Consider the following 26,226-nt stretch of genomic DNA (forward strand, 5'->3'; position numbering starts at 1 on the left):
TGCTTCCTAATGCCAGTTTCCTACTTCCTGAATAAACAATCCTATTCTCACAGTGCCTTTTTTTTTTTTTTTGAGGCGAGAACAACCTCATAAGCTGCTGTGAAAGTGAAATGAGTCAATATATGTAAAACAGAGTATATGAGGTGGAGTCTACTATCATCCTGATCTTATAGATGAGGGTGCAGAAAAGATAAGTAATCTGCTTAGGATCACACAGTTAATGTCAGAGCTGGATATACTCTAGGAAGTCCAGCCTGAAGAGCATGTCTGTGACCTTTGCTCCCCATCAAAAAACCTTGGCAAAAAAAAGGTAAAAAGATTGAATTAGAAAATGACCATTAGAGTTGCTAGAGAATGTAAGTGGCCCTTACAGGGCTGTGGACAGCAATTTGGACTTTACTCTTGAGAGTCTGTTAATCTTCTCCAACTTTTTTTTTTTTTAAAGGAAACAGTGAATAAAGTAATGATCCTATAACTTGTGAACCCATGTTTGAATTCTCTTTTCTCCATTTACTTTGCAAAGCATGTAATTTTTTTTTCTTTATGAAAAGAGTGATGCCTATTATCCCAAGGAATCATTGTGAGGCTCGAATGATACAGATGGAAACTCTTTGCTGCATGGTTTCTCGGTATCTCCTCTCTGTTTTTGGAGTTGGCTAGTATGTTTACTTCTCTAGCTCTTTGTGAAAAGACAGAGTATATGAAGTGGTGTGTGGTATTGGGAAGAGCCCTTGGTTTTATAAATTCTAGTTTGACTACTTTTCTTATTTTGTCCCCTGAGACTATATTATCTCGGTTTCCTTGAACTTAGAAGATTTATGAGTGATGGGTAAGATATTTATCGAAATGTGAACTGATAAGGTGCTATAGTTCCATAATGTTGATAAAAAATACAGAGTCCTTAAATAAATGTGGTAAGAAACTTCAGCAAAATCAGTCATGCTTTGGTGAATTTTTTCCCCTTCTATCAAAATAACAAGTCAGCCTTCCCATCACAGGGAAAGTTCATTTGGTGGTAGACATGATGCTTGTAACTATGACTCATTTGTGCCAACCAGGTGAGCAAAACCACACTGAAAAACATGGGGCCCAGTTCTTCTCACTTGAATGCCCCTAACTCTTTTGGTATTAGGGGAAAGTTATTTCATCTGTGATCTAAATTCTGCCTAGATGGGGAAGTTTCCCGGGCTTCTCCAGCATGGTTAGCTTCTTGAACCACATGATGTTGTAATGAATTATTTGTTTCTTTCATTGAATTGTGAACCTCTTAAGGGCTAGGGCCACATCAATGCATTTATGTGTGTGTGCCTAGTACCTTGCACTGATGCCTGAGAAATAGGTGGCCAATAAATATTTGATAAATAAATGAAAGACCTTAGCAAAATACACAGTAAGTTCTATAAATAATTTTTTTCAAGTGTAATAGTAATTCCAAAACAGATGAGTGTTAACAGCCTCTAACAACACCTTGACCATCTCTCCTAGGCGTCCTCTTCCAGGACTTTGTAGGCTATGAGTTTCATTCTTAGGAAATTTTTTAATTTATTTTTTTTAATGTTGATTCATTTTCGAGAAAGATGTCACATGCGTGTGCACAAGTGGGATAGGGGCAGAGAGAGAGGGGGATGATCTGAAATAGGCTCTGTGCTGACAGCAGACAGCTCCCTGTGGGGCTCAAACTCACCATGAGATCATGACCTGAGCCAAACTTGGACACTTAGCCGATGGAGCCACCCAGGCACCCCAAGAATATTTTTTAAAGTGAATAATTGTATATAGCAGTCCTCATTTTATAAACAAGGAGATTCTACCCAGAGACTGATTTTGCCTTTTATTTCCATTTTTGAAACTTCTTTGCATTTGTATTCAACTTAAGTACTATCTTGTAATTTTTTTTCTTAACATAGGTTTTCTACAGAGGTCGATAAACTTTTTCTTATAAGGTCAGGTAGTAAACATTTCTGGCTTTGTGGGCCTTAGGTATTCTAAGGTGTCTACTCAGTTCTGCTGCTGTAGTATGGAGGCAGCCATAGACCATATGTGCACAAGTGGTCCTGGCCGTGTTCAATAAAACTACATTCATAGAAGCAGGCAGCCGTCTGTCCTATAGAACTCACATTTATCATTTAAAATGCTGTATAATACTCCTTTATTTTTATACATGAACATTTAGGACACAGTTCTTGGTTTTAACTTTTCTGTTGCAATGAGTGTCTTCCTACGTGTAGTATTTTTTTTTCATTTATGTGTATCTGACAAATTTTGTAAGGTACATTTCAAGAACTCTTTAAAGTCTTGTCAGACTGCTTTCTGAAATGGCAGAGGTGGGGGAGCCTTGGCTTAACCCCACCTGGCCTATCTGACCACCACACTGCAGAGAATGGAACACGATCAAGAGCCTATGCCAAAGAGACACTGAAAAGAATGCTAAGGGGTTTAGATTCCATCAAATGAGGTACCAATATTAGTGTGTTTTTGATCTATAAAAATAGTAGTTGCATGTAGTTTTGATTTTAATAAATATAAATTTTACTGATCTTTTTACACAACACACCCTCTAATGTTGCAGCTTGGTCATATTCTATGGCCTTTGTTTCAGTGTTTCTCATCCTGAGTTGGGGCTTTAGCAGGGACATGAGCAGGAAGCTGAACTCACACAGGTGAAGACATGCTTAGCCAGCTGTGGATAGACAGGTTTCACAATATCATGAACCACCAATACGGATGCAGAGTATAAATCTATGTGAGTAGTCCATACTCAGTTATCCTGTGTTGTATAGCTGAGTGGGTGGTGAATCCCAAGGTTCAAATCTAGTTTTTTGGATTCTAAGGCCAAGCATTTTTAACTCCATTCGTAAATATGATTTGAATTCAGAGAGAGTCTGATGCAAAGGTAATTCTACCTTTAGGTATAGTTTAGCGCATGCATTCCTCTAAACGCAGGGGTTGCAAACCTTGGGCCTGGTCTTGTAAATAAAGTTCTACTGGCACACAGTCTACTTCATTCATTTCTTTGTTTCCTATACAACTTTTATATTGCGGTGGCAGAGTTGAGTGGTTTTGACAGAGGCCTTATAGTTAGCAAGCCTTCAAATGTTATTTCTCTGGCTTTAGAAAAGAAGTTTGCCAACCCCTGCACACAGGTAAAGTGATACCTGTTATGTTAGGAGTTCGCAAACTATAGCCTGTGAGTCAAAAATAACCTACTATGTACTTTTCGAAAGAAAAGTATTGCAATTCAGCTGACAGCTGGCAATTTGTTTATGTGTCATCTGACTGCTTCTGTGCTTTTGTTCCAGTAAGTCAGTGCCTGAAATTGTGCCCAAGACCCTCCTCATTGAAATTTAGCATGAATTTTCCCTTTCTTCCTCCCACATTCTGGGCTTTCCTTCTCCATGAGGAGATGTTATAACATGAGGGTTTGTAAGCTCAGGAACCTATGTATTTGAGTTCAAATCCTAGATCTATCACATTATAGGTGTTCAGTATTAACATTGGAATAGGACAAGGGGCCATATTAATGAAATATAATGGAGAGAATATTAATAATCAGGTTACTTTTCTCCCCCGTAATCAGATTATCCTAATAAATTGTGAGGTTGACAGGAAAAAGGATTTTGTTTAGTTCTATGGAAATTTTTCATCCTTTATTTTTGTAGTTTGCTGGAGTACATCTTCTTTGAGTAGAAAAGTATAGTCTGACAGATTGAACAGAAATTTATTTCTGCCGTGTAACTGCTCTGTTATTTTAGGAGCTACGTACCCTCTCTCAGCCGAGCCTCCACTTACTTGCTGGTAAAATGGGCTTATTGAAGGCTCTTTCCCCATTGGCTTAGCGAGGACTACATGAGGAAACTATTGTAAAATGCCTGCCATGGGGCAGATGCTCTAAAAATGTTAGGTTTTTTCCCCCTGATTTTCATTCCCAGAAATGTTTTGTTATGCAAATTTTGTTTTTGGCAGTCAGTTCCTGCAATCATAGAAAAGTTTATTTCTCCTCCTTTTGTAGAGTAATTCTCAGAATGTAACCTCTCAGGGTGAATTTTTTCTTTTGGTTGGCAGAGGCTGGTTCCCAAGATGAAAGGACTGTGAATGGGAGCCGGGAAAAGGGACCTGACAGATGAGCACAGATCCATTGGCTTGACGTTTCCTTCCCTTACTTGGTTGCAGTATGAAGAAGAGTGCGGCAAGGTAACCAGTTACTGCCAGGAGACCATGCCTGGATGGGTGCACGATGTGCTGGGCCGGAACTGGGCTTGCTTCACGGGAACCAAGGTGGGAAGTACCTCTGAGAATGTGAATGTGAACACAGCACACCTTGAGAGTCTCCCGGAAAAGTGAGTTGTTACAAGGGAAAAATACATTTAGTTTTATAGTATGTAGAAGGATGCGTCTATGTTAATTCTTGGAAAACATTATTTTGATGATACACAATTTATTTAACATAGAAACATAGGCCATATTATATAAAACCTAACTGGAAAAACATGTTGAGTAATGGAACGGAGAGAAGAAAATATTTTTTCCAAGAGTAATGGACCACTGATGGCTTTCAAGAAAATTTATATGAAGGACCATCGAATTGCAGTGCCAAAGAAAGAAAAGAGCGGTTTATCATTGCCATGTGATTGCTTAACACTTGTACATGCCAATGTTTATGTTGCAACAAATCATAGGTGATACTAATTGAACATAACTTTTAAACAAGGGCAGTGAGTAACTGAACTGACAGTTCTTAGTAGTGATGTAGCAGTGTATTAGTTTGCTGGGGCTGCCGAAACCAAGTGTCACAGACTGAGTGGCTTAAGCAACAAAAATTTCTTTTCTCACAGTTCTGGAGGCCAGTAGTCCAAGATCCACCATGTCAGCCGGCTTGGTTTCTTGTGAAGCCTGTGTCCCTGGCTTGCACACAGCCACCTTCTCACTGTGTCCTTACATGTCACCCCTCAGTTTGTTTCCTAATCTCTTTTTTTCCTGAGTGCACCAGTCATATTGGGTTTGGGACCACTGATAGGACCTCATGTTTCTGTAATTTCCCTGTTAAAGGTCCTGTCTCCAAATCACTTTCCGAGGAAGTTAGACTTGAACCTATGAATTTTGGGAAGACACAATTCAACTTACAATACGCAGTTAAAGTTTTTGTTAAGCAAGGTCCAGGTTAAGTAACTGTGAACCACACAAATGAGAGATTTCAGACTTTAGTTATTTGGAAGGAAAAGATAAAGGGGTATTATTGGTAGCAGCCTTTTCTGTTTTATTTAGTTGTGAAATCCACTAAAAGTACCCATGAATAAATTTTCCCAGGCCAGGCCACATGGGCAGTGAGTGATCCTACAGTAGAGAAGTTGGGGATGTGGTTCTGAGGTAGAGACAATGGGGACAGGAGTTTAAAGAGGACAAGTTGCACTTGTCTGGGAAAGTACTCATAAAGATCTAGACTAATGCATCCTCTCCATTTTGAATTTAGCTTTTAAATTACTTTGCTTGACTTGATCCTTGAGCAACACTTTTCTTATTAAACTGTTCACTTTTCACTCTCCCACTTGGGATGTGCTGTGTACTAATGTGCTCTTTTTGGTATTTTAAACATTGTCCCACTTAATGAAGAAGCTACTCACTGGCATGCTCAGAACCTATTCCGCTTCACCTGTAAAAGCATTTGGGACTATGCTTTAAGGTCTTCTGCTTAAGACCTTAAGGTCTTCTGCTCTATGCTTAAAGAGATCTTTAAGGTCTCTTTCAGCTCTTAATGATCTGTTATCCCATAGTAAACTACATTATTTTTAATTTCCTTGGATCTTAAACACTGAAAATAATAGTGTTTAAGACCTACCTTGTCATTAGTATAGTGCACATGTCCCTGTCTGATGTGTTGCTAGGATAAAGCAAGAAAAGCAGGACTAACTTACTGCTTCTTGAATACCTGAGAGTCAACAGTGACTCCCACCAGTGGAAAACACTTCAAAATAGACCTTTACAATTTAAAATTTACCCTCGTATCTAAAGAAACAAACAACCGTAACTTGTTTTTATTTTGTTAGTGTTGTCAGAAACCAGATACAGGAAGTTTTAAAATCTATTTAATAATCATAACTCTCTGGTTTCACACTTTGCAAGAAGGAAAGAGCTTTGATAAAAACATGTATACACATGATTATCAAAGTAGTTGCACATTTTTCTTATTATTTTCAGTGCTCCCAGTTTCTTTGACTATGTCAAAATAATTCCTCTGTGAACACCTAAATAAAAAGGGAAAGAAAAGTTCACAACATGCCTAGATGTTACTCAAATTAGGTGTGTCTTGCTTTGCATAATTGGGAAGTCTTGGATAATGAGTCACACTTCAGTGACAGAATCTTCTTAAGTAGAAATAATTATCCGTAATCCTAGTACCTGGAACATAGGTTTGATACATGTTTGTATTGTATGACTAATCAACTTCTCCAGTTTTTTTGCTTTGTAAGCATATTCTCTGTGTATTAGATTTATTTATATCTGTATCCATATCCATACCCAAGCATTTGAGATCAGGGAAACCAGTGCTTCTCAAATTTAATGTTATTGTGAATCACCTGGGAATATTGTTAAAATGTTGTTTCTGATTTTGGTGGTCTGGATTGGATACTTGGAATCTGCATGTCTAATGGGCTTTCAGGTGTGGCTGCTAATATTGGGTTCAAGAACCACATTTGAATAACAAGGATGTAAACCTAACGTCCATATGTAAAAAAAAATTTTTTGCCTCCTATGTTATAATGTTTGCCATGCTATATGTACATTATATACAGTTTATGCTGTCATCTCCTTTTTTTTATTATTTTTACAAAGTTATAAAGGTGCATTGTAAAACTTGTAGCGGGTGGGGCAAGGTAGTGATTCTGTGTTGCCACTCAGAGATAACAAGTTTTGGCCTTTTATTTTTTACTTTTTAAAATTTATTTATTCTGAGAGAGAGAGTGTGAGAGAGCACGTGGGGAAGGGGCAGAGAGAGGGAAAGAGAGAATCCCAAGCAGGCTCCACTGCCAGCACAGAACCCAAAAAGTATGAGATCATGACCTGACCCTAAATTAAGAGCCAGACACTTAACTGACTGAGTCACCCAGGCACCCCTTGGCATTTTAAAAATGTATTTATACTATAAGTATATTTTCACAAAAATTGGTTGATTCTGTATAAACTTATTTGATATCCTGCCTTTTTATTTATATACCGTGCGAATACTCTTCCGTATCACTTGCTAACATTAAAAATAAAACTGACAGTTATTTTACCAGCAAAAGGTGATTTTATTTGGGAATAGCAGAGAATTGCAACTGTGACCAGCAAGCTATGGCAGAAACCGTACACAAGTGTGCAGAGCAAGGGAAGCAAGCTCTTTTATAGAGGATAGGAGGGAACTGGGAAGGTTATGATAAACAAAACAGTCATGCAGGAAACTGGGAGTTGGAAGTATAGTGGCTTCTCATTGGCTGAGGTGCGGCTCCCTCTCATTGGCTGGGCCTTCCCAGGGGAGGAGGTAAGCCTTTCTTCCTTCTGATGGGATAGTAAAGTTGTATCCACTGGCAAGATCCTTATCTTCCTGTTGGATTTGCCATTGATGAAGAGTGGTAGGGCATGAGAGCTCCCCTTGCCAAACCTCCAGACTATTTTAGTGAGATATCCTTTAATTTTCACGCAGTAAATAATCTCCTGTACATTTTTACTGAATAAACTCATAGTCAATGAAGTACCATTGTTAATCAATGCTTTATCTTAGAACATTTATTTAGGTTATTTATAATCTATCAGTATTATAAAAGTGTTTCATCAAACATCCTTACACATAGATCTTTGTTAACTTGAACTTTTATTTTATACGAGACATTCCAGTTCTAGACTCTTGGTATACATGTGCTTTCCCTCAGGCAAAAGTGAAGGGTACTTTTTGGACCTTCCTTATAGGTCGTGTCTTCGTATATGAACAAACTCAAATTTGCTTTGGTGCCAGAAATACAGCTCTATTTGAACAAAAGCTATTAACACAAACTGCTATAAACAACAGTTTGTTTAAAATATGACGGGTAAGGACTAGGATATATTTCAGAAGCCTGATGACGTTAGAGTCAAATTAAGGGGATTTTTCAGATCAAAAATTGGTTACATTTATTGTTAGAGTGTCTGATGCGGTTACTAATGGCTCCCAAAAATTCTTGAACTGGATTAATAGGCTCATACTCTGAATATGATACAAGACAATGACTTGAGTCTAGTGAAATTTCATTGAGTATTTCAGGAATCCTAGTAGTTTGGTTTTTGTTTTCTGAAATTGGATTTTATTTTATCTGATAATTTCAGTTTATCTAAATTTTGTGTTCTCTTTGTGTGATGCTGGACTATCATTGACTATTATGGAAACTCAGTGTTATGGCTCTTTTTAAACTGTGGTGCATTTAACTTACTGATTTTTATACTAAAAATGTAAAATAAAGATTATTTTGAAGATTTGAATAAAGTGGTTCAGTTGCCTTACCAAAAAAAAAAAGAAAAAAAAAATTGCCTTCCTAAAATATTATTCCACTTTCCACTTAGGCCCAGAGTATAAGGATGCCTACTTTAATGAAGTCTAATTACATCTGTAAAGAGGATAACTGAGACTGTCGTATTTTTGTTGTCAGCTATTCTAATAGGCTCTACCAATATAATCATGACTTTGTGAAAGCAATCAATGCCATTCAGAAGTCTTGGACTGCAACCACATACATGGAATATGAGACTCTCACACTGAGAGAGATGATTAGGAGAGGTGGTGGTCACAGCCGAAGAATCCCAAGGTAATAAAGCATATCTGTTTATCGCTAATAAAGATATTTTAATGCCACTCTCCCCTCCAACCTGCTCTCCCTGGTTTGCCCACCATGTTGTTGCTCATTCCAGTTTGTTACATTATCTTTTTTTCTGACCATCTCTCTCTCTCTCCTTTTCACATACATCCTAGTGCTCTGAGTCCTATTTATGGCTGTTGCTTTCACAGCATCTGCCGCCGCCATCGTTCTCTGGCCATTTTCTGCATGCCAGCTTAGGGTTTTGTCATTTCTCTGCTGCATTATGGATCAGCCTCCCACCTCCTGTCTCTCTAGTCCCATCTCTTTGGTTTCTTTTCTCCTGGTCCCCATTCTTAGACATTCTTTAAAATACCAGCTTCATCTTCCTGTACCCAGCTATGATTGTGTTACTACCTATTATCTAATAAATAAACTTAACCTGGTTAACCCAAGCCTTTTAAATTTGTGCCTATATTCAGTATCCTGATCTGCTTTCAGAAAATAAGACACACAGTTACTGAAAACTTTGCTGTCAAGCTAACTCCATTCATGCCACTCTTTGTTTCAGATATCCCTCATCTTGCCTCAGGAACTGTCAGATTTGTCACTGTAAAAATCTCAACACTCCCTATTATCAGGTCCAGCAAAAAGAAAATTGCTCCTTATTTATCAGCGTACCTCTACTTCTCCCAGCCAGGAGTGACACTTCCATGGCATATTTTTCTTACTTTAAGAAAATGAATTTATATTAGAAATTTGGTAGATTTTAAAAAATTTCCTCAAAGCTATAGGTGGATCTATCAGAATATATAGTCCCTAAACATTTGTTAAATGACCAAGGTTATTCCGGGGATGCCATACCTTGTTGAGGAGAAATTGATCTCACCAAAGGGCAGAGAACTGGAAACCAATAAGGAGTCAATGGGACTCAGTAAATTGTGTAGGTAATTTTTCCTTGGTACATAAAAACATTTTCCAATTTTCAGAGAATACAGTGATTATTTCCTTATTAATCTCTATAGAGTTTTGGTTCAGGTTTTGTTTGAACGGGCCACTAATTAATTAACTAAAATGCGTTTCTGATTTTTTTCATTTGCAGACTAATAATCCTAATACTCTGACATTTTTCAGTTATGACTCTGGGTAGAGATTTTTCCTATCTAACTGATAGCATTCTCTGATAATCCTGCCCCTTTCTCAAAAGACTCTCCTACAGTATTTCTCAAAGTGTATTCTAAGGAATTTCCAGCCCATGAGACTCTGGTGAGTGGAAATTAGGGAAGAGAGCATGTTGTATCCAGGTTTGAGAAAGTGAAGGAGCTATATTGTGTGCGTGTGAGACAAGAAGTGAGAACTGTTGAGTAAAAATCCAAAGGGGCACGAGAAAGAGGTTTGAGCATCTGAGCCTCAGACACAATTCCTTTGCCATGTGCCATGGGCCATGTTTCTCAGGAACTCTTTTGTGTTTGGCACTTCTGTCTCTCCACCCAACCACCTTTGTTTTAAAGAAGGGCTAGCTTTATGAAGCACTACTTCTGTGGCTACGGCTCCATAGAAGTTTAGAGATAGGAGATGGAATTGAGTGAAATGGAAAATTCTGAAGCAGACATTGTGGTCTGGCTGCCTGGTTTTCAGTAGCATTTTTGTATATAAATTAGTTCTAAGAATCCAGTGACATAATAGAAACTCTCAGATCCTTAACTTGAGGTTCAGGGAGTCATTGAAACTGCTGAAAGTATAGAAAAAGTATTGGTTATGGTCATCTCCCTGAGGTCAGAGCTTTCACCAAAGTTAAAGAATCTAGACCCAAATGATTAAGAGCCCAAAATGTGTGCTGCACCTATAATGTTTGTAATTCTTCCCTGTCTCACAAATGGCTTTCGCTCTTCATTTTCACATCATCGAGCTTCTGTTGTCACATTCTTTTAGTTTTGTTTGTGCATTGACAGGCAAATACTCTGCCTTATAGCATGGTAGGAAGAAGGAAGTTAACACCTGAGTGCCTGCTTTGTGCCAGACAATCGCTTAAATAAAGGTATCCACATCATATTTAATCCTCTTAATGGCATGGGTGATGATGATGATGGGAGTTATCATAAGAGCTTAATCTACTAAGGATTTGCAGAGATAGGAGCTGTTCTAAGCACTTGGTAATCATTACCATATTTGAATTATTTTATAGTAATTGTTTGAGGTAGGTATGATTATACCCATCTTAATAGGAGTCAGTTGTAGTTTTGTGATGTTAAATTCTTTCACAGATGTCAGACAGATAGTAAGTGGTGAAACCATTTGTAGGAGGTCAGTATGACCTAAGATATCTGCTCAGAAATTACATTTTGCTGCCAAACTTCAATTTCCTTTTAAAAAAAATTAAGTGTATTTTGAGCAAGAGAGAGAGGAGAGAGAGAATGAATGGGGGAAGGGCAAAGAGAGGGAGAGGCAGAATCCCAAGCAGGCTCCATGGGATCAGTGCAGAGCCTGATGCAGGGCTCGAACTCATGAACCATGAGATCATGACCTGAGCCAAGATCAAGAGTCAGATGCCTATCGGTGCTGACGGCTCAGAGCCTGGAGCCTGCTTCAGATTCTGTGTCTCCCCCTCTCTCTACCCCTCCCCTGCTCGCACTCTGTGTCTCTCTGTCTCTCAATAATAAATAAACCTTAAAAAAAAAAGAAAAAAAGACGCCTGACAGAGCCACCCAGGTGCCCCCAATTCCTTTTTTAATCTTTCAAATTACTTAGTGTATTCTTAAGTATATACAGGACAATTAATATGTATTGATTGATTGAATCTTTTATCCTTGCAGTGCAAAATCATGGAAACTTTATTTCCTTCCAAAAATTGTTCGCACCTAATTTTTACTTATAAATCTTGAAAGAAATATCCAGGATTTGTTTCTTGATTTGTTTTTTTCTCCTGCCCTAAAATTTTCGTGGTGCATAGCTTTTTTATGTACCTTGGTCATTCCATTGACATTATCTAAGTTGTATGTTTTATAACTTACAACTTCTTTGTGTTATTGTAATTGCTCTGTGTTTCATATCTTTTTTTTATGTTTATTTATTTATTTTGAGAGAGAGTGTGAGTGGAGGAGGGACAGAGAGAGAGAGACAGAGAATCTGAAGCAGGCTCTAGAGTATGAACTGTCAACACAGAGCCTGACGTGAGGCTCGAACTCAAAAGCCATGAGATCATGACCTGAGCCGAAGTCAAATGCTCAACCAGCTGAGCCACCCAGGTGCCCGATATGTTTCATGTCTCTTAATGCAGTCTTTCATATGGTCACATATCACATCAAGTTCATCTCCTTGTCACGTAGTTTCCAGCAATGTCCTGGCTTAGTTAATATTTTAGTGAAAAATTGATACTTCTTTATGGAATATGCTATCTATCTTTACAGTTTCAGAAGGTTATGATTGCTGTTAACGAGTGGTTTTTTTTTTTTTTTCCTCTTCCTCTGTTTCATTTCCATTGTGTCCTAGCATTGACTCACATCATCTGTAAAAGAAGTGAGAGAGGGAATTGATTGGGAATAGTTGCAGAAGACATGAAGAAACCCAGAAATAATCTTTGCCAGTAACTAAATTGGAACCTGGTAAACCAGATAAGCACTGAAAAGTTAGAACAGTGTGATATGGCAATGCCAAGTTGAATGAGAAATTCACATAGTGTATAATCAGAAAGATACATGTTATCATGGTGTAATAGTAGTGCCCTAACTAAAGAGTTGATAGAGCATAGAAGTGAGTTTTTGTTGGCGGCTGGTGGGTAGACGCTGCTGTGTGAGTGGTCTTTAAAGTAGAAGTTAGGGAAGAACTTCTAAAGGGATTTCTTCTAAGCAGCAGGCAGCAGGCATTTGGGGTAAAAGGAGCAGCAGGAAGACCTGGAACACTGAAGTCATTTCACAGACTGGAAAATTCCTAAGAAATCTAGTGTGTCTAGAGCTGGAATGCTATTTGTTTTAAATTGCTAACCTGAAGAAGCTTATAGAACAGTTTTCTCATTTCCGGACAATGTGTCTGTCCCTCATTCATCATCCCAGGCAAGTCCTCTCTTTGTGTCTTGCTTTCCAACCATATCCTATAAGGTACAGTTCTGTAATGATGAAGCATTTTCATCTGTTGTTTATGGAGCCAGTCGTCTACTTGACTTGATCTCTAATCTCTGTGCTACTTGACTTCTTTTATAACCACCTCACCATCACCACTAACCATCTCCTGAGTCAAACCTCTGTAGTTCCTGTATTTTCTCTGTATCCTTTGTAGGCCATCATCAACTTCCCATGTGTCTACTTTCTTAGTCACAATCTGTTTAAGAAAATGCAGCTATTGAAATATACTAAAAATAGCATCTCAGTGTTGTACATAACCAGGGTCCTTTCATAGAAGAAAGTTGCTAACCCTGAAAAAGAAACCAATTGTGAAAGCCATTTGTAAAGCCATTTATAGAACTTAGTTGTGTAGTTCAAACAGGGCCTAGTGGACACATTGTTGTATAATTGAAACATTGATAGGACAAGTGCTCCTTGGGCCTGAATGTAGATTCTAGGCAGCCATGTAGTTGAAATCATGGAATTAAGGGTTAGGAAATCATCCTCAAAGGAATGACTATATGTTGATGTCAAATGTATTATTTCTGTCCTAGACCCAAACCTGCACCACTGACTGCTGAAATACATGAAAAGCTTTTACATTTGCCAGCATCTTGGGACTGGAGAAATGTTCATGGTACCAATTTTGTTACTCCTGTTAGAAACCAAGGTAAAAAAAAAAAAAGTCTGATTTTTCATTTATTCATTCTGAAATACTGAACACTTACTATATACCAGACTCTCGGGTTGATTCTGGGGATACAGGGATGAAACAGGCACGATCCACTTTAGTAAAGAAATGGAAAGTATATAGCCAATGGCCACTCCTTCCTTTTTTATCCACGACAGATCAGAGATAATAGATAATCTCCAGCTGAGCCCAGCATTTCTATAGTAGCCTTCTCCAAGTACTTCTAGGCAGCTAATGAGATTAATCAGTAACCGGTAAGACAAGCTCATCTGCTCTCCCCAGTAGGAGAGACTCATGCAGAAACAAAGAACTGCACAGAATTGAAATTGGTCTTCCTTCTGTAAGTGCTTTGGTGGAATCTGTCTTGGCCATTTGCCCCTACACATTCCACCCTCTGCTCCCCACCATTTAGTTTTTAGTTACTGTATGAGCCCAGAAAAACAGATCCTTAATTTTTTTTTTCTGTTCCAGTAGATTTTTTGAGCTGTGTAAGGACCTTTTTAATTCATTTTATGTCAACAGGACATATGATGGTAAGTATTAACCAAGCTTCCTGAGTGGTGACCTTGTGGAGCCCAGCTTTACCAAAAGTATCATCATAATTGCATTTTATCCATTATTTTCAGAAATTTGATACAATATGAGTAGATTGAATAACTCTTCCTCTAATAGTGCTTGATAGCAAATTATCTTGTTATCCTAAATTTTAGCCAACAGTGACTTGGAGAATCATTTATACCATACTCAGGTTTATTGCTTCTAAGCTCATTTTGAAGATAATTGTAGTACACACGACTGATTTGTTACTGTAAAATAGGTGTAGTATTTGCTGTCTGGAAACATTCTGATTAGTGTCTTCTGAGAGGATTATAAGTTAATAACACCCCAAAATAAATTGTTCTTCCCCTTTCCTGGAAATTCCATGATAATCAGCCTGACTTCTCAGCATTCACCACCAGCCCTTTAATTCCATCCTCACTGAACCCTGGCAAAGTCTTCTGAGTGTACAGAGCTTTGAGCAGGTCTTAGAGCAGCCAGCCAGCAAGGTTCCTGTACTCCAAATGACATCAGAGGTCTCATCTCTTTGTCTTTCCTTTCACAAGTTGTTCTGGGACTCTTCAGCTCTAGAGAAAGAGATCCTGAAAATTCTCCCCTACTTTTTCCTTCCTGGGGAGGGCTTCTTTGGAAAGGAGGGATGGGGGATGAGAGAACTTTGCAGGTAATCGAGAAATGAATGGAGAGTGAAATTAAAGGGCTGATGTCCAGAGAGGCTTAAAATTTACTCTGTCATCAAAGAGATGCTCTATACTTATCTGAGAGGATTACGTAAATACTGTACGTCAAGTGTTGATTATCGTGGGCCTGGCACATGGTTGTTCTTGCCGTATTATAGGGTGTTTATAGAACATCAAATGTGTTATGATTTTTTTTTAACAGCTGAGGATATAAAGACTAATTGATATAGCTCTTGTCCTAGGGATTTGCAGTTTAGCAAGATCTGCAAGCCAAAAACATTAAAATATAATATGGTAACTGCTTTTGTAGTGTTTTTAAAATTTGCTGGGGCATAGGAGAAGGTCAAAAGAAAAGTTTAGGGCTCCTGGGTGGCCCAGCTGGTTAAGCATCCAACTTTGGCTTAGCTCATGATCTCATGGTTCATGAGTTCGAGTCCCATGTCTGGCTCAGTGCTGACAGTTCAGAGCCCGGAGCCTGTCTTCGCCTGTCTTCGGATTCTGTGTCTCCCTCTCTCTCTCTCTGCCCTTCCCCTGCTAGTGCTGTCTGTCTGTCTGTCTGTCTGTCTCTCTCTCTCTCTCACTCAAAAATAAGCCATAAAAATTTTTAAAATTAAAAAAAGGAAAAAAAAAAAGAAAAGTGCCACTCACTTCCAGAAAGACACAATTGACTGGTGATGAGACAGTAATGCAAGGGAAGGAAATTCGAGTTTTTAAAGCCGAATTCTTTGATACTGGTTTTCTCATAGCTTGCTAAAAACCATTGTCTCCCATGTTCTATATTCTGTGAGTGCTATAAATATGATTTGTACAGACACGGGCAATTTTTAAAGGTTCCTCTTTTGACTTCCTTTTTGGTTGTCTTTACTTTGGGTTGGGGAAAAAATTAATTATTTTTTCTTCTGGGAAACTGGGCTACTTGGAAAATTCCACTAACATTAGGAACACCAGTGTTCTAGGTGACCCAGAATTCAAAATTACCCAAGTTAAGGTAATTCACAACTTTGCTGTATTCAGAAAGCAAATCAAGGTGAGTGACAAAAGGAATATTGCGAGGAAAATGAGGTTTTATCTTGACACTTGAAGGCTGCTTTAAGCACCAGCTGTGTGGCTAGATTTATGTCCAAGTGTGAGAGGGAAGAGAAACTAGGAAATTGGAAGACTTGGACTTTCTTTGTTCTTCCCTCTTATGTACTGTCTTTATTATTGCACCTTCAAAAGGGAAAGGGGGTGTCTCTCAGGTCACATTAGTTAGGGAATGCAGTGTTTTTCTAATGTCTAAAACCTAGTTCATTTAAGTCTTGTTCTAAATACCATCTGTACGCAGGGCCTGAAATTGTTCCACGCTATTCATTTTACATACAAGATAAAAAGGAAGTGCCAGAAAGGTCCAGTGACTTGCCCAGAGTCACACAGCTGAGTCATGGAGTAGGGATGGGGAAGACTCCTGATTCCTTACTAGTTCAGTGTGTCCTCCACTGTGGGAAGGGGCAGCCGAACATAGTTAAACCATATGGAAATCACATTAGCTCTTTGAGTTGGTGGAAATTTGATTACTGCAAAGCTCTGTCTGGGTCAGATCCCCTTAATTCTTTGTTGCCTTGTAGTCTTAAGGAATAATGGTTCTTTTAAAATCTACATTCTAGTCTTAACTTTTTGAAAGGAGGTATTAATTTCCTTGACAGCTGACACATTATTCTGGGAGTGTCAATGGCTTGAAGAAGGTTGTGTCCTTACCTCATTGCTGCAGTTTCTCTCTCTTAACAGCACATTCTGAGCCTTTAAATGTACATGTGGCCTATCGCTCCCACAGTGCTAGATGGTCAGATGAAGAGGGTTCAATGGTTAGTACCAAGAGTGATTATTTCTGTGGATACCCATGGCCCAAGAATGCTGGATGATCAAAATGGGGCCATTTCCCTATTCTTGGGATGTTATTTATTACAAGTGTACCTTGAAAAGAACACTGGCTTTATTTATTTACTGTTGCTGATCTAGTTCTCTGACACTCTATCATTTGAAAGAGGGGTCCCAAGGATAGCATTATTTAGATGGTTTCAAAAACAAAATGTTCAAGTTAATTTTGGCCTATTTAGTAACTTGATGACAGGAAAGAAAATTTGAAAATTCTTTCAAGTAGATGCAGACATATGAACTGAAAAGAACACAACCTGCCTTAGGAGACACTTAGATACTAGCACCTGCCATCTATTCATTTTGTGACTTTGAACAGATCATTGCTTCTCTCTGAGTTTCAACATACACATTATCAAGTGGGTACTACACCAGGTGAATTCAAGATCCTCTTCCAAGTGTTTGTCCTAATCTTCATCATTTAGGAGATCTCTTAGCAGTAAAAGCAGTATATGGTATGGATAAATCTGAGATGTTTATAGGGAGAAGTTTGGGAAACATCTGAAATGGTAGCAGTTAAAGGGTAGTAGAGTTCTAATGGACTCTAGTCAAGGACATGTGGTATTGTTTAACTACTGGAGAGGACTCACAGTAGAGTCTAGGTTTCTGCCTCCCTTATAGCTTAGAAACAAGTAAAGGTTGACTACTACCAATGAAGTCACTTTTTTCCCCCTGGATGTAAATCTATATCCACTTGTTAGTAACTGGAATGTTCTTTCTACAAATACGCATTGAGTTTCTTGATTGCATCAGGCAGCTAGATGAAGAAGGCACATTTCTTATGTACACTCATGGAAATTCACAGTTCAGTTTGAGGAAAACAGTATAAGTAATTCAGCTGGAGTGTAGGATGTTAGGGGCTGAGCATAGAGTATCCTGGCTTTCATTTGTACTCAGGGACAAATGTGAATCAGCATCACCAGGTGAAAGGGAAGAACAGTGTCCCGATAGATAGTTATCTAATACATAATGTTGTTTTGGATACTTTTCTCTCTAAGGAAGGCAGTTACTAAATTTTACTAATTTCAGGTTTATTAAAGAGAAGGCAACATACTCTTTATGTGAAATGGATTTTTTTAATGTAATATTGTCTATTCATTAATCTTATTTTAGTGCATAAGGGAGTGCTCACCATTCAAATAATTTGGTAAATAATATATTAGTACGTTGAATAATATCAATTGCGTGTAACTACATTTATACCAATGTTTTTGATTTGTTGCAAGCCTAACTCTATGTAGAATTTGTGTCAGTGGCAGAGGTGAAAGAGGCTGTATAATAGAGATATTAAAACTATGTCCATTTTTTTCTAGAATGTAACAAGTTGAAATCCCATTTTTGTCACATGTGCCATATTTTCTTAAATGTATTTATGTGTTTACTCACATCTGTTAAAGAAATGTACAAAAATGATATTGTTCATATAAATTACCTCATAATAAAACATTTTCCTTCTCTTGAAAGAGCAACTATATCCCTAGCATTTGCTTCTTAATAAATTATTTTTGTCTTCACCAGGACATCTGGGTATTAAATAAAGCAGTTCTCTTTTCCCTTCTCCCTTACCTCTATCCAGCTACTTTTCGTATTCCTCTTTCCTCTGGGTGACACTTCTCAGGGGACCATGACTGTATTGCTCTTACCCTTTTCCCCTTAGAACCAGTCTGTTTTCAATTTCATTACCTCCATATTCCTTATACCTTTACTTCCTCATTGGCCACCTTAAATACCATATCTGTCATTAAAATTACTCTCTTACCTTTCTTGGACTTTGTTGTATTTTGCCTCCTCGACCCTGGTTAAGTTGAACTTTCTATAATACACCCATACCTGAGCCATTCTTAGTGTTAATTCCACCCAACAAGTAGCTTTAGAAAATGCTGCTCTGGAGATATTTAAAAGCTCAGCTCACATGTGTCCCTTCATAGTTTTTCTCAACTGAATGGCTCAGAATGCTACAGACATACATTATTTCTTGATTACCAGGAATAGTACCAAATTCTTTTCAGAGATTAGAGGAGTTTTTTGGTTTCGTTTTGCTTTGTTTTGCCTCCTAAAATATTCTCACGGAAAGCCCCATAGAGTAACCTTGGCCTTTTGAAAGCTGACATCTTAACATTTGTCTATAAGGTTAATAGTGTTTGTCTATTGAATCTTCTCTATTGGGCTGATTCTTACAACAACAGCAACACACAATATAAATATGTTAATTGTATCTCTCCACTCACATATTTCTGTGTTTCTTTGTAAGTGCTTCAAAGTTCTCTTGGGTTATATATCTTGCTTTTCCATCACCAGCATCTTGTGGCAGCTGCTACTCATTTGCTTCCATGGGTATGCTAGAAGCAAGAATTCGTATATTAACCAACAATACTCAGACCCCAATCTTGAGCCCTCAGGAGGTTGTCTCTTGCAGCCAGTATGCTCAAGGTAAGTGTTGTATTTCAAGCCCTTTTTACCTGGGTGTGGTAGGCCATTGTTGGCAAAGGTAAAAGGATAGTGTAGTAGAGAGCACACTGTCTGTAGTTAGCACCTAGGTGCAAGTTCTGGCCCTGTCACTTATTCATGAGTGATTCTCATGGAATTCACTGCACCATTCAGCAAAATGTCACTAGTTACTATGTACTGAATGAGCACTAGCTCTTAGGAGCCTTTTATGGACATTATCTAACAATGCTCAAAACCTTGAGAAGTAGATATCCCCGTTTATAAACAGGACAGACACAAAGTTGTTCTGTAATATTTTGAAGGCCACACAGCTTCTAAACAGTAAAGTTTCAGTTTCAACTAAAGTCTCACCCCAAAATGTAATTTGTATTAAAACCATGCTAACACTGGTTTCTCTCTAGGAGGAAACTAAAATTCTGAAAGTGGGCTTTCAGAACAGGGCATGGGTAATCTATGTAGAAAGCCCAGCTGCAACTGATTTACAGTGAAACATTCTCAGGTTAAAGTTTTCTGTCAACACCATATTGGGCCAGTAGAGATTGAAACTGCCAGGAATGATTATTTGTCGTTTAGCCTCTTCTTCTTTTTGAAATACTTATTAAACCCCAACATTGTAACTTCTAAGCCCTGGGAACTGTAAGTATCAAGACAGTCCTTTATCCTCATGAACCTTGTACTTAAGTGAGGAAGGAAGAAAAAATACACGTTAATGGATGTTTATAATAAGGTAAGGACTGGAGGCAGGTGATGGGGACCTGACTTAGACTTTTTTTGCAGTAGGTAGTCAGAGAAGACTTCCTTCAGGAAGAGCCACATTGTGGTGTCTGGCTATTTAACAATGATGGTAATAGTAGCCAACTTTTATTGCTTTTACATGTAGTCACCAGTCCTACGAGGAAGGTACTATTCCTATCTATATTTTACAGATAAGTAAACAGATATGGAGAAGTTAAATTCTTCACAGTTTTGGATCTGAACTTCACTACATAGTCAGGCTTCAGAGCCTCCCCACTCAACCACTGTGCTATTATAGCTACGTTCCATGTCAGGTGCCAAATAAATGTCTGTTAATTATATGGGGATGAGAGGGTAGTTAGCTTATGTGGCTAATGGATGAATGAAGTAGCATTTAAACTAAGAACAACTCTTGGGGGTAACAAAAAATTAATGGAGTAGAAAAGGAAAAATAGGAAATGGGACACTTTCTCCTCTGCCTCTTTCTAATGTGTGTTCTTCATCCTCAGGCTGTGAGGGTGGCTTCCCCTACCTCATTGCAGGAAAATACGCCCAAGATTTTGGGCTGGTGGAAGAGGCATGCTTCCCCTACACAGGCACAGATTCTCCATGCAAACCGAAGGAGGACTGCGTCCGTTACTACTCCTCCGAGTACCACTATGTGGGAGGTTTCTATGGAGGCTGCAACGAAGCCCTGATGAAGCTTGAACTGGTCCACCACGGGCCCATGGCAGTTGCTTTTGAAGTCTACAATGACTTCCTCCACTACCGCAAGGGGATCTACTACCACACTGGTCTGAGAGACCCTTTCAACCCCTTTGAGCTGACTAATCATGCCGTCTTGCTGGTGGGCTATGGCACTGACCCAGTGTCTGGGATGGATTACTGGATTGTTAAAAACAGCTGGGGCATTGGCTGGGGCGAAGATGGCTACTTCCGGATCCGCAGAGGAACCGATGAGTGTGCAATTGAAAGCATAGCAGTGGCAGCCACACCAATTCCTAAATTGTAGGGTATGCCTCCCAGCATTTCCTACTGACTTCCATCGGTCATGAGAGGGAATTGGTGTATCACAGATGGAGACGTTTATAGCAGTAATTGCAGAAGATTACAAATCAATTCCTATGAAGATTTTTGCCTTTAGAATGAAAACTGCCTTTGATTTGAGTATACCTTCCCATTGACTTCTGGCCTACTTTACTACGCAGGAACAAAATGCAGGATTTTGTTAATCATTTGTAATTCAAACATGCTATATTTTTAAAACTCTTTGTGAGAACACAGATTTATTTTTCAATTGTAAAAATCAAGAAAATATGGAAATTATTAAAATTTTTTTAAGTTTTTAATCAGTGTTTAGGTGACATATATGTGTGCTTAGCAGTTTTCATCATTGGCCCCTTCAGTTAGACTCATGTTATTACATTATGTAAGTACTTAAAAAATAAGAATTTGAGTGTATTTCAACTAAAAAAAACTATGAACCCTTATGATAAGGGCAAATAATGACTAGTTAACCCTAAAATTATTCCCTGGATATTTGATGAACCAGAGGCCATAGAGAAAAGAAATAAGGTGTTTTGTTTTGTTTTTTTTAATGTTTATTTTTGATAGGGAAAGAGAAGTGGGGGGACAGAGGATCCAAAGCAGGCTCCACACTGTCAGCACAGACCCCGATGCAGGGCTCAAACTCACAAACTGAGATCGTGACCTGAGCTGAAGTCAGACACTTAACCGACTGAGCCACCCAGGTGCCTGTTTCTATGACAGGGATCACTACCTCATCCACAGTGGCAGAATTTATTAAAAATGGTGACTACATGGAATACCATGATTCTTTAAGCGATGTAATTAAACTCTTAAGCTGTACAAAAAACAAGTTTCATAATCTAAAACTTGTTTACATTCGTGCTAATAGAACATACAATCAAAGTCTGGTGACAAATTGAGGTCGCAGAGGATGGGAACTCTGGCTAACCTCCCCAAAGACATTTCCAGGAGAACAACATGTGTTGTATGTGTGGAGGCACCGCCATCCACAAAGGAAAATAAAGTTTAGCTGCGCAGCCAAGCACAAGCGAGACATTGACTTTGGTGCTTAGTGCCTGGATAAGCTTTCTGGCTGTGCTTCATAGGAGCAACAAAGCCTTAGGCAGTTTTCTTAAACCCACCTGTGTTTCAGTTTGCTGGTCTGTGAGATGGAGATAATGGGATAGATAACCCTTACTGTGTAAGCTCTCCATGTCTAAACCCTTGCACTTTTCTATGGCATGGTTTACTTTATTTAAGCTTTATTTAAGCCTCAGCCTTTCACCATCCCAAGTGGGGAAACAAAAGTAGATTCAGATGATGCAATTTCACAGCATCCAGACTTGCTCGCTGACCTTTATTTGACCTCTAACCACTGAATCCAGGAACTGAATAGATTTGAATAGTAAAGGATACATGTACCTACTTCTTAGACCTCTCCGAGGGTTAAATGCCTTCATAATAGGTAGAACATGTAAACAGTATTTGGAATATAGAAAAGAGTATATAAATATTAGATATTACTCAAGTCCTCTTTTTCTGAACACAAATCGTAAAATGTTTGCTGTGAGGAAACAGCTAACACATGTTCTATTAATAAATATGCCGTACCTTGCTATGAGAGTGGAGGAGGGGCTTATGAGATTTTTTCTTTTTTTAATGTTTATTTTTGAGACCGCACGAGCAGGGGAGGGGCAGAGAGAGGGGGACAGGGTCAGAAGCAGGCTCTGCATGGACAGCACAGAGCTCCACATGAGGCTCAAACTCCGGAACCATGAGATCATGACCTGAGCCGAAGTTGGACACTTAACCAACTGAGCCACCTAGATGCCCCAAGATTTTTTTTTTAATTTTAAGGTAGAACAGAATCTACAGAGGCACACTGGCACAAAGAAACAAAAACCTTCAAAAACTTGAGATAATTTTGATTTTTTTGGTGTAGAGGTTTTTACATCCTTGACTGCACTGTTGCCACTGCTACTCCCTCTGTGGAGAGAACAGGGTGAGAGGCCATCATTTGGAAGCTACGGCTGAGAGAAAAGTCACTGCAATTCTGAAGTAAAAATGACTAAGGTTAATCTATGGGTGTAATACGTTGATTTTCTTATTTGGGGTTTTCCTGTAAGGATAAGGTAAGCATAATAGTCACAAAACGTTAGTGCTGGAAGGTCACCTGGTCCACCTCTCATTAAAGTAAAAACAGGCCGGCAGAGGTGAAATAGCATACCTGGGGTTCTAGTTAATAAAGATAAATCTGGATTCCACTATGTTCAGAGCTTTCTACTGTTCCTGCTGCTTCTCAATTAAAAAAGGAGAAAGGAATCTGTGTGTTGTGAGACCAATAAACTCACCGTGTTCTGTAAAATCATTTCTAAGTTACTTTCCAGCTTTCAGAAATCTTCTCTCTCTGGGGCAAGTACTCTAAGCTTCAATCCGCATGTGGTAGTTTAGAAGCCTTAATTTAACAGTTGTCCTCTAAATATAGTGATACTTATATTTCTTAACTGTAATAAAGATTTATTTTTGGTCTAAAGTTAAGTGGAAACTTCCTGTCCACAATTGGAAAGCTTTAGACATATCAGAGTCTTCTGCTTAGATGGAAATTGCATGGACTTGAAACTGAATATTGGTAGTGTCAGTTAGACACCGGACCTTAGTTTCATTAGCTATAAAACATTGACCTCGTTGAACTGCAGTTGTGATTGAAAGTGTGAAATTGCCTGGGCTGTAAAACAGTTGAAACCTCAGCAGACATTCTGGTTGTGCTACACAATGTTCTCATCATGACAGCCAACCAAAATCAGAGGAGAGAAACTGGCCTTTGGACAGAAAATGCAACACATGTCTTTGTTGATGTCCTCCTTTTTCCTTTCAGAAGTCCATTTATCGAGATTGCCTTTCTTCAAATGCTTTTTAAATGTTTATTTTTGAGAGAGAGAGAGAGAGCAGGGGAGGGGCAGATGGGGAGACACAAAATCCAAAGAAGTCTTCAGGCTCCAAGCTGTCAGCACAGAGCCCGATGTGGGACTCAAACCCACGAACCACAAGATAATGACCTGAGCTAAAGTCAGACGTTTAACCGACGGAGCCACCCAGGTGCCCCTTCGAATGCTTTTTAAATTTTTTTAATGTTTATTTTTGACAGAGCATGAGCGGGGGAGGGGCAGAGAGAGAGGGAGACAGAATCCGAAGCAGGCTCCAGGCTCCGAGCTCCCAGTTCTGCAAGCTAAAATACAGCTGAACAGTAACAAGAATTAGTCTATGGAGACAAAATAGCTTTGTGCTCTGAAAATATGGACTGAGTCTTTGCTTCTCTAATGCTTGTTATTTAGTCCTTAGTTCAGTTATTGAACAGAGATCTCTAGTGTTTGTTTAAAAGGCAATGCTAATATTTACTTCCATGGGCTATGTGTGGCAAAGTTTAAAAGAAGCAATGGGTATTTGTTTTTATACTACCTGCCCTGTAAAACAAAACAACAAAAGGTTTAAAGTGCTTTGTAAAGTTAAAGGTGCAGTAAAATAACTTCAGGCTAAATGAGTGAACGAAAGTAAAGGAAGATGAAGGTAGCAAAATAGGGTATGAGCATGAATAAAGTCTGTACAGTCTAGCACATTGGCTGATACATGGGTATCATGCTTCAACAGCATTTCTCAACCAGAGGTGATTTTTGTCCCTCAGGAGACATTAGGAAATGTTAGTAGACACTGGGGTCATCATACTGGGAGAGGGGACACAGTCCACAAGGAGATACTATCCAGCTCAAAATGTCAGTAGTGCCATGGTTGAGAAAGCCTGCTCTACAACATGAAGACTGACTGGCACATCTTTTCCAGTGTCATTGACTATGAGTCTGGAGTTCTCTCTTGTGCAACAAGAGAGTGGATGCAGAATTGAATACAAGAGACACTCATGTCCGAGAGGAGACAGGAGCCCCAAACGGGCATTTCGTCTCTGTATTTATTGAGCTCACAAGATATTACCCATGTGGGTAGCGTGAAGACAACAAGATCTTACACATGTGGTGAGTATGGAGAAAGCAGTCAGATAGTAGTCATTAACTTGTCTGAGTAAGAAGCAAAGGATCCTGGGGGGTGGGGGGCGTGACAAGTAGAGTTTGTGATCAAGGTACATTGTCACCAGATGGAAAGTAATTTCCTGCAGGTGATATAACAAGTTACTTGTGATCCTATTACAATATCTCACTATCTAACCTTGGCACTTTTGCCCCATGGTGGCAGCTTTCCACCCTAAGCTTTTTTCTAACCCATTTATGTAAGTAGAACCTATTTCCCCACATCCCAGCAATTAATGGTGGTATAGACTTTGGAGAATGGGGAGAATTCCACAGACTCAAGTTATCCCAGAAGCTTCCAGAGAGTATATGAAACTTGAGCTAAGCTGTGAAGAATCAAGAGGGGGAGTAAAAGACCTGCCAGACCCAGGCAGTGGGGAAGACTGAAGCAAGGGCAGAAGATAAGGCACTTCCCTCAGCTTCAGGATGACATACAATACCCTCCACCCTATAGGAACCCATAGATATGATTTTAGAAAGATTTTAGACTTATTAAACACTTAGCCATGTAGTAAGAACGGGGGTCATTAGTGGACCATAAATTGGTGAATCCATATTTTGAAAAAGGAGGGGAGCAAATGGGAAGATAGAATGATAATTGGAAGCCCATGTTTGAGAAAATTCTGCCATAGAAGGTGAACATATCATCTCAACTCATCAAACATTTGACCAAGAAAAGAGGTAGATTGTAGTAGTTTTGCTTAAAAAAGAGCATTTGTTTAAAGCATTGATCCTTTGCCCTTGCGAGGTTGTGGATCGTGGGCCCTTTTGAGACTGGTAAAAATTATGGATTCCTTCCCCATAAAAAAGCGTGCACTCATTCTAAATTTTGCATAAAATTTCAGCAGGCTCTTGGAGATGTACAAGCCCCAACATAGTAAAGTACAGTTTTGTGTGTATAGGTGCTTTTCCCCCCTGCAAGTAGTCATTTCATGGTGCAGATATAATCATTAGTTTTCTTTCGACTGTTGGCTGGGAGGGACCTTTGGAAAGTCTTGACAGGTGGGGTTCTGGGAGCCTGTATCAGGTGGACAACTCAGGTTCCAGTTGGAATCCCACTCTCGGTCAGACCCTGTTTGGACACTGAGTTCCCCATGCGTTCTTGGAGCCTAGTGGCTCTTTTGGTTCCAGCCCCTTGTTTTGGTTTCTCTGGGGTTGGGACCTAGTTGGCATCTTTCGAGCAGGACTCTGCCAATAAAACCCCACCTG

The 26,226-nt window shown here is 39.0% G+C and overlaps 1 protein-coding gene and 1 long non-coding RNA gene across 2 annotated transcripts in view; both read left to right on the plus strand.

The window, feature by feature from the left end:
* Positions 1-21,257, plus strand: part of CTSC (cathepsin C) — a 37,481-nt gene extending 16,224 nt beyond the window's left edge. The window contains exons 3-7 of the mRNA XM_042904148.1: positions 4,171-4,337; positions 8,655-8,810; positions 13,450-13,565; positions 19,031-19,162; positions 20,425-21,257. Of these exons, the coding sequence (XP_042760082.1) occupies positions 4,171-4,337; positions 8,655-8,810; positions 13,450-13,565; positions 19,031-19,162; positions 20,425-20,927 (1,074 nt within the window). The 3' untranslated portion in view covers positions 20,928-21,257. The remainder of the gene's footprint in view (positions 1-4,170; positions 4,338-8,654; positions 8,811-13,449; positions 13,566-19,030; positions 19,163-20,424) is intronic.
* A 2,868-nt stretch (positions 21,258-24,125) lies between these two features.
* The window catches only part of LOC122199491, a 72,321-nt gene continuing 70,220 nt past the window's right edge, over positions 24,126-26,226 (plus strand). Inside the window, exon 1 of the long non-coding RNA XR_006193535.1 lies at positions 24,126-24,966. This is a non-coding gene — a long non-coding RNA (uncharacterized LOC122199491). The remainder of the gene's footprint in view (positions 24,967-26,226) is intronic.

This window comes from Panthera leo, chromosome D1 (genome assembly GCF_018350215.1).
Source record: "Panthera leo isolate Ple1 chromosome D1, P.leo_Ple1_pat1.1, whole genome shotgun sequence".
In the NCBI taxonomy this organism is placed as follows: domain Eukaryota; kingdom Metazoa; phylum Chordata; class Mammalia; order Carnivora; family Felidae; genus Panthera; species Panthera leo.